The sequence below is a fragment of the Limulus polyphemus genome, unplaced genomic scaffold (assembly GCF_000517525.1).
Source record: "Limulus polyphemus unplaced genomic scaffold, Limulus_polyphemus-2.1.2 Scaffold314, whole genome shotgun sequence".
In the NCBI taxonomy this organism is placed as follows: domain Eukaryota; kingdom Metazoa; phylum Arthropoda; class Merostomata; order Xiphosura; family Limulidae; genus Limulus; species Limulus polyphemus.
The window spans coordinates 241,114-250,283 of NW_013665924.1; the positions used below are offsets into that span (position 1 = coordinate 241,114).

A 9,170-nucleotide genomic window follows, 5' to 3' on the forward strand; every position below is an offset into this window, starting at 1 on the left:
CCAACTCTTTGGGCTACTTTTTTACCAACGAATAGTGGGATTGACCGTCACGTTATAATGCCCTCATGGCTGAAAGGACAAGCATGTTTGGTGTAACGAGGATTCGAACCCACGACCCGCATATTGCTAGTCGAGCGCCAAACCCAGAAAGAAAGAACAACGTTACAAGATGTTTCGTGCATACATAATCAGACATTCCTTCTTATAATGTTGATATAGTTAAATCTATCTATCTTTGGGTTTATAATTATGCGAGGTTACATTAATTTCTAATACTCAACGCAAAATAGTAAAAGCTGTGCAACGATAAATGGTTCATCAATTCAAGGCTGTTTCATTAGGTCAATACGACCCGAAATATAACAGTCGTATCTAAATTCTGAAGAAACAAGAGGCGAGATAAGACGCTCTTTAATTAACTCACTGTGAAAGAGTTGTATGTTTGTTTGAAGTTAAACACAGAGCTACACAAAGGGCTTTCCTGTGCTCTGTCCACCACGGGTATCGAAACCAAGTTTCTAGCGGTATAAGTCCGCAGACATACCTCTATGCCACTGGGAGGCACTAAGAAAGGACAAACGTCACAACACTATTATAATCACGAGTTAAACGTTTGCTGCTCTTAGAATTACAATAGTTTAACGTCATTATAATACCCTCGAAACAAAACACGCCCCCAGTGGCACAGCGGCATGTCTGCGGACTTACAACGCTAGAATCCGGGTTTCGATACCCGTGGTTAGCAGAGCACAGATAGCCCATTGTGTAGCTTTGTGCTTAATTACAAACAAACAAAGTAATATTAAAGAAAATCCAGTCACTTTGCTTTGACATGAAACTACAAACAGAGCTACGTTTTTACCATTACTTACTAATGCATAACCAAACATACATTAGTGATAAAACTAAATTGGAGATTTTGTTCTTTCTTTCTTTTTTTTCGCCAAAATTCTATAATTATTATTAAAAAGAATCTCCGAGTCACCGAGCCAATTGTGTAATTTTTGGGTCCATACGACAGTAGCTTAAGAAGCGGGTGGCCAGCCCCCCCCCCCCACTTTTCAATTTGCCCCAATAAAGATGCATCAAATTTAGGACAATTACTCTCAGGAAATCGTTCTGTATCACCTATTTTTCTTCATCATCACCAGGTTCAATGTCCTGCATCGCAGATCGAAGCTAATTTCACCTTCTTCTTCTACTTTTTCTACATTCTACAGCCTTATCTTCATGATCGCTATCTTCACCAGCTTCCTTGTCCTGTACCACAGCTCGAAACTTGTTTCTTAATCTTCTACTTATTCTACATTCCACATCTCCATTTTCTTCATCACCATCTTAACCAGTTTTTTTGTTCTGCACCGTGCCTCGAATCCCATGTCTTTATCTTTTACATTCTGCAGTCCTCTGTTCTTCTTCATCATCATCGGTTTAGTTGCCCTGCACCGCAGCTCGATACTCGGTTCTTCCTCTCCTTCTTCTACTTATTCTACATTCCACATCTCCATCTTCTTCATCGCCGTCTTAACCAGTTTCATTGTTTTGCACCAGATCTCGAATCTCTTGTTTTTATCTTCTGCCGCCTTTCTTCTTCTTCGATAATCCACAACATTTTGTTCTTCATCACCATGTTCATTGTTCTAGACACCAGTTAGAAACTCGTTTCCTCCGCTTCTTCTTCTTCTCATTCTAAATTGTGAAGACCGTTTTTTATACATTCACTATTTTCAACGTTTGTTTTTATTATCTTTGATATCTTCGTCATTTTTCGGTTCATTATTTTCTCTCTGTAACAGTTTTCGGTAAAGCAGAACTGGTTATGTTTTTTTCACTCTGCAACAAACTTCTTCCGGTACATTTGAAATGGTATTTCCAGTGTAGAGACTTTCTAAAGTATCAATCCACAGTTATTTTGCACTGAGAGGTATGTTAGGTAAGTGAGGATACTTAGAAATATTCTATTACAATAACACCATTTCTTCGGGCAAAGTAGGATAAAAACTTTCTCCGTACACCAAAAACATAAAATCATTATAATCTCTCCAGTTATTTTCAGTTTTGGTGTTGAGAACACCGTTGGATTCCTCATAACATAGTACATATTTCGTAAAATTTTCAGTTTGGAATGGATGGTTTATATTTAAATATATTAGGTACTAGCTTGTTTGTTAAGACTATTAACTCAGCTGTAAGGGAAGTTTTAAACTAGGACTAGACAGTGGTGAGGGCCTGGAAAAACTGAATAGAATAAGACGTAGAGAAAAGTTTAGTATAGGAAATTAGTATAGAAGTAGTTATAAGGATAGGCTTAATTGATACTATTCTAATGCTAGAAGTATGAGAAATAAAATAGATGACTTTAGAACACTGGTAGGAATGGAGGATTTTGATATAATGGGAATAATTGAAACATGGTTAAACATAGATGAGTTTGACGACAGAAATGTCTTTGAAATTCAGGATTATAGGTTATTTAATAGGGATAGAGAACTAAAGATGGGGAGGGGAGTGATCTTATATGTAAAATGTGAGTTACGTCCTGTTGAATTTGAGGATATCAAAGTTAATAGCAAGGAGATTGAATCCATTTGGGTTTCTATTAGTGGATATAAAGGAAAAAAGGCTTTTAGTAGGAAGTTGTTACAGACCACCAAATGATACTGATGAAATTGGTGAGAAACTTTACAGTGAGATAAGATTTCAGCTGTTAATGAAGTCATAATTATTGGTGGTTTGATTTCAGGCATATATAGATTGGGAAATGCTAGAGTCAAACTCTTCAGGATGGCTTTTTTCACCAATTAGTCAAGGAACCTACTATAAACAATTATATTTTAGATTTATTGTTAACTTCAAATATAGAAATGATCAAGAGGGTAGAACTTTGGGAACATCTGGGTGCAAGTGGTCATTGCTGCAGGAGAGATCAGAAATAATAATATTTTGTTTACAAAATCCAAAAAAGCAAATTTTGAAGGGATGAGACAAGAATTATCTGTTGTGAATTGGGCAACTGAGTTATTTAGAGACACTGATCAAATGTGAAAAAGTTTTGAAGATAATTTTTTAAACATTCAAGACAAACATATTCCTTATAGAAATAAAAGGGTGGCTGCAAGTAAAAAACCAGGTTGGCTCACAAAAGGTATAAGAAATCTAAATTGACTGGTATGGCGGGAGATTTAGAATATTATATATATTATCAAGAAAGTTGGCCAAACAGGAAATTAGGGCAGCAAAAAAGATGTATGAAGAAAGGTTAGATGAAAATGTAAAAATGTAAGGATTTATTTAAGTACATTAAAGGTAAATAAAATGTTAGGATGGGGATAGGACCTTTGAGGGATGATAATGAAATGCTCGTATCTGATGATTATGAGATGGCTGGGTTATTACATTTTGCTTTTTCTTCAGTTTTTACTAATGAAATTTTAAGCAATATTCCTCATCTTGAACAGTCGTTAGATGAAAACAAGATCGAACAAAATGATCACATCAATTCTTAGTCTGTTAAGAAAAACTTCGGATGTTTAAAGAACGATAAGGAGGTTAAGGATTGAACATGTGAGCCACTTATTACTATTTTTTAGCAAGTCCTTGAATAGTGAGCAGGTGACAGAGGATTGGAAGTTGGCTAATGTTACTCATCTTTTCAAGGAAGGTGATAAAAATTGTCCCTGTAATTGTCAATACTACATCAGTTGTGGGAAAATTTTAGAAAGTCTGATAAAAGATATTTTGGAAAGCCATCTAACAAAGCTTAGAATTTTATTGGATAGTCAACATGGTTTCACTAAGGGAAAATGTTGCCTTACAAATCTTTTGACATTCTTTGAAAAGGTTACTGCTTATGTAGGTAAGGGTGTAGTTTGTTTTTAATTTCGCACAAAGCCACACGAGGGCTATCTGCACTAGCCGTCCCTAATTTAACAGTGAAAGACTAAAGGGAAGGCAGCTAGTCATTACCACCCACCGCCAACTCTTGGGCTACTCTTTTACCAACGAATAGCGGGATTGACCGTACATTATAACGCTCCCACCGCTGAAAGGGTGAGCATGTTTGGTGGGACGGGGATTCGAACCCGCGACCCTCAGATTGCGAGTCGAGCGCCCTAACCACCTGGCCATGCTGGTAAGGGTGTAGATTTGGTGTATTAGATTTTCAGAAAGCATTTGACAAAGTACTGCATAAAAGGCTTGTAAAAAAGTATCTCTGTAGGTGTGGGGGATAAGTTAGCAAATTGGATAGAAAGTGGCTGAATGGAGAAGCAGAGGTGTTATAATGGAATTCAGTCAAACTGGATTAATGTCACGAGTGGGGTACCTCAGGGGTCAGTATTAAAATATTTGCTATTTTTGATTCGCATCAATGACACAGATAAAGAAATGATCATTAGATTACTTAAATTTGCTGATGACATTAAGGTCTTGGGTGTTGCTAGCTGTGAAGAGGATGCTGCTGATTTACAAAAGGATTTAGATTATTTGGTGAGTTGAACAAATTAATGGTAAATGGATTTTAATTATAATAAGTGCAAGATAATGAATGGTGGTTATCATAATTTGAATTATAAATATAATTTGGATGGGAATAACCTTAACAGTGTTATGAAAGAAAGGGATCTTGGTGTAATAGTCGATCAGTCTCTAAAGCCATCCAAGCAGTGTGCTGTTACTAGTGGTATGGTAACAATACATACTTTTTGAGATTGTAAAGATAATAATAATACGTACTGTTTGAGATTACAAAGCTAGCAATATGTAGTGTTTGAGATTATATTATAAAGGTAACAATACGTACTGTTTGAGGTTATATTATAAAGATAACAATGAGTACTGTTTGAGATTGTAAAGACAACAATACGTACTGTTTGAGATTATATTATAAAGATAACAATGCGTACTGTTTGGGATTATAAAGGTAACAATACATATTATATAGGATTATAAATCTAACAATACATACCGTTTGGGATAATAAAGGTAAAAATACGTACTCTGGGTATTATACAGGTAACATAAAGGTTTTATTAACTAACCTGCCGATGCTGGTATTGCAAGAACAAGGCCTAGTGTCAAAAACACTTCATACGTCAGAACAATTCCAAAATTTCCTATCAAATTTGCCACTAGAAAGAAGAAAGAACTATTTAAGCTCGCATGGCGAAAAAAAGGCTAAATAATTTATAAGTACGTATTTTATTAACACATGTACGAATCTAAAAATGGAAGATTTAGAGAAGGAATTTAACACTACAATTACTCGTAATTTTAAAAGACAAATATATTGTTACAGTCTGTTACATTAGTTACTGAATATAAACCAAAACTCGAGATAGGGATTATCAGTTTAAGATGACATAAGTTATATCAGGAAAGAACGAGATGAATAAAATCGATACTAATTTAACGTAGATGTCATGTTAGATTATTTAGACCACTGAATATGATATTTGAGTGCAGCGTAATTAATAATAATTTTCTTTTTTACAATTTAATAAAAAAAAGTATTCCTTTATAATTATATACGAAATAGTCACTATTATCAACATTATTATTATTATGTTATTTATTAATAAAGTTAAGATTATTTTTGAATGATGTAAATGTTACCCAAAGACAGGATTGCGGCTCCACCTAGTGGTGCCCATGGTAACTGATTCCAATGAATTGTTTCGATATGTGTCAGGTGAAGAGAGATAAAAAAAGGCCACATAACCAATAAATTTAAAAGGCCAATCAGTGTGAAGAATATGGAAAGTTGTCCAGAAGTTACGTCCCCAATTAACTTCTTGAAGAACACCTGACAATAAAAAGAAAAGCTGGTAAATTATTATTTTAGAAGACACAAAATGGCCTCCATTTGCAGCTGATCCGTGGTGGAAATGAAAAGATTATTTGTTTGTTTGTTCTTAATCGCAAAGCTACACAACGGGCTGTCTGTAATGTGCCCACCAGGGGTATCAAAACCAGAGTTTCAGCGTTAGAAGTCCGCAGACATATCGCTGAGCCACTGGGGGGCAAAAAAATTGAAAGACAGTACAAGTATTCTTGAATATACAGGTTGAGTTTCGTACTGTATGTTTAAATTAACAGGTTGGGTTTGAAAAGAACGTTTTAAACCTACTTTGAATATTCAACTTTTGATTCCGCAATATCAAAATAGTTTGTTTTGGTTTATTTTGAATTTTCCGCAAAACTACTCCAGGGCTATTTGTGCTAGCCATCCCTAATTCAGTAGTGATAAACTAGAATGAAGGAAGTCACCCACCGCCCACTCTTGGGCTACTCTTTTACCAACAAATAATGAACTTGCCGTAACGTTATAACGCCCCTTGGATAAAAAAAAATCGGAAACGGAGATTTGAAACCGCAACCAGCAGATTTTGAGTTGAGCGCCCCAATCACCAATTATTATCAAGATAGAAATAACCGTGTTGTATTCATAATATAAATAATTCCATCAAATTCGAATAACTTATTACAATATACGTGTACAGAAAGTTTCCAACTGTACCTGTTTGTTTGTTTTAGAGCAAAGCCACATTGGGCTAACTGCGGTGTTTATCGCGGGGAATCGAGCCCTGGATTTTAGGATTGTAAGTTGTTAAAATGTTTTCAATTTCTTCTAATAATTAGTTTCAAAAACAAATTGTATTTATTATAAAACCTTGATAATATATGTTTTTTTTTTGTTTACAATTAAGTTATGTTTATAATGACCAAGTAATGACCAATGTTTAATTTACAGTACGTTTAGGTTGCGACGTATATAAGTCACAAAAGAACTAAAAACAAACAACTATGTGAACCAAAATTCAGAAATATATTGGAAATAGAAGAGTTGAGGTCACTTTAAATCACGATTATCTGTTGATTTGACAAAAACAGAAATTTGTGAACATGAAAAGGCAATCGTCTTAGTTTTTTTTAAGTCAAAAATGATAATGATAAATAAATATAAAAATATGTAATATAACAGTTAATTTTTTTAAAACTTATAATGGTAAGTGCCCTTAAGTTGAAAGTATATGAAAACACATCTGCAACTTTTCATTGCGTTCTTAGCAAAACAAGAGGAAGAAAAACTGACGAATATTAGATTGAATCTGGCGTAATAATATGGTTCACGATATTATGTTGGTTTTATTAGGATCAGTAAAAGGATAAAACAAACAGATGTTACATTTCAAAATTTTCCTGCTATATAATATATATAGGCCCGGCATGGCCAGGCGGTTAGGATGCTCGACTCGCAATCTGAGGGTCGCGAGTTCGAATCCCCGTCCCACCAAACATGCTCGCTCTTTCAGCCGTGGGAGCGTTTTAATGTGACGGTCAAACCCACTATTCGTTGGTAAAAGAGTAGCCCAAGGGTTGGCGGTGGGTGGTGATGAGTAGCTGCCTTCCCTTTAGTTTTACACTGCTCAATTAGGTACGGCTAGCGCAGATAGCCCTCGTATACCTTTGCTCAAAATTCAAAACAAACAAATAAAAACTTCCCACGTACTAAGCCTAGTTTTGACTCATGGACAACGTCAAAAACCGGAGCTCGACTTCCAGCGGTGGACAAACAGAGTGCAGATTGTCTATTTGCGCTAGAAAAAACAAATAATGGCAAGTAGTTTCTCAGTACCACCACACAAACACAATAGCTTGGTCAGTACCACCACACAAACACAATAGCTTGGTCAGTACCACCACACAAACACAAGAGTTTGGTCAGTACCACCACACAAACACAATAGCTTGGTCAGTACCACCACACAAACACAAGAGTTCTGAAGTTCTCTAATTTCCAAATTCAGAGAAAATAAAATAAATGGAGACAGAAGGAATCGATAATTTTTACCAAATTTTTAAATCTTTTTTATCTAAATACATAATATTTCAATAATTTTATGTATTTTATAAATAATACTGCCCAGTGGCACAGCGATATGTCTGCGGACTTACAACACTAGAATCCTGGTTTCGATACCTGTGGTGGGCAGAGCATAGATAGCCCATTGTGTAGCTTTATGCTTAATTACAAAAAACAAACAAAATAATACTGCAAACTTGTTTAGTATGATTAGGTTTAGCTTCTTCGCAATACACTGATAATTATTTTAAGCCTAAAAATTCGCATAGAAAGTATTTTATGTTATCCAAAACTTCAAACAACATAAACATACAGAAGGATAACAAAAAAAGATTCGAAGTTTTCAATAAACGAAGTCAAACCATGACATATTTTAGAAATACGAAACGTTTTTGCTCATAAACAGAATCTACATTATTGTATACCTTCTCAGCATTTCATTGAACGTTAATTTAATACACAAGACATCAATTGGTTGAAACTTTATAGCCTAAAAAAAAGCAATCTTTCAACTCTTATGTTTACGTAGCTAGATTAAGTAGATTCGAATTTTCATAAAATCCCGGTTGCCCTAATTACAAGTACATTCAACAGGCTAATTACTTGTTAAAGATTCTGGTGAGCATGTATCGGCTCCGTTATCTAGACAAGTCACGTATTTCCATACTTAAGTAATCTCCTCACGGCACACTTAAAAACTACACCTAATCATTACCATAAAACATACGTAGGCGTAGGCAGAAAAGTAAGTAACACCGAACCGAACTTAAGTGTAGTTTAGCTGATAATGTATAAAGTTTAGTTGAGTCAACGGTACGTTTACGAACTTACAATGCTAAAATCTGGGTTTGATTCCTTGCGATGGACAGAGTACGGGGTTTGTTTAGAATTTCGCGCAAAGCTATACGAGGGCTATCTCGCTAACCGTCCCTAATATAGCAATCTTTCATTTAGAGAGAAGGCAGCTAGTCATCACCACCCACCGCCAACTTTGGGACTACTTTTTTACCAACGAATATTGGGATTGATCGTCACATTAGAACGCCCCCACGGTTGAAAGGGCGAGCATGTTCGGTGGAACGGGGATTCGAACCCGCGACCCGCAGATTACGAGTCGAGCGTCTTAACCACCTGGCCTTGCCGGGCCGATAGAGTACAGATAGCATATTGCATACTTTTGCACTAAGCGAACAAAAACATACTAAAAATGCCTATCATCCTTTCAAACAAGATATGATGTAAAAAAATAACTCAAGATGTAAATGAGTTCCGAATTTAACAATATTGCTAATAGCTTTATGGCGTA

General features: G+C 35.5%; 1 protein-coding gene across 3 annotated transcripts in view; it reads right to left on the bottom strand.

Moving 5' to 3' along the window:
• Window positions 1–9,170, bottom strand: part of LOC106457296 (putative thiamine transporter SLC35F3) — a 62,029-nt gene that overhangs the window by 7,453 nt on the left and 45,406 nt on the right. For all 3 annotated transcript variants that reach the window (XM_022383162.1, XM_022383160.1, XM_022383161.1), the window contains exons 6-7: window positions 5,614–5,803; window positions 5,040–5,129 (exon numbers count right to left, since the gene is read on the bottom strand). In XM_022383162.1, the coding sequence (XP_022238870.1) occupies window positions 5,040–5,129; window positions 5,614–5,803 (280 nt within the window). The remainder of the gene's footprint in view (window positions 1–5,039; window positions 5,130–5,613; window positions 5,804–9,170) is intronic.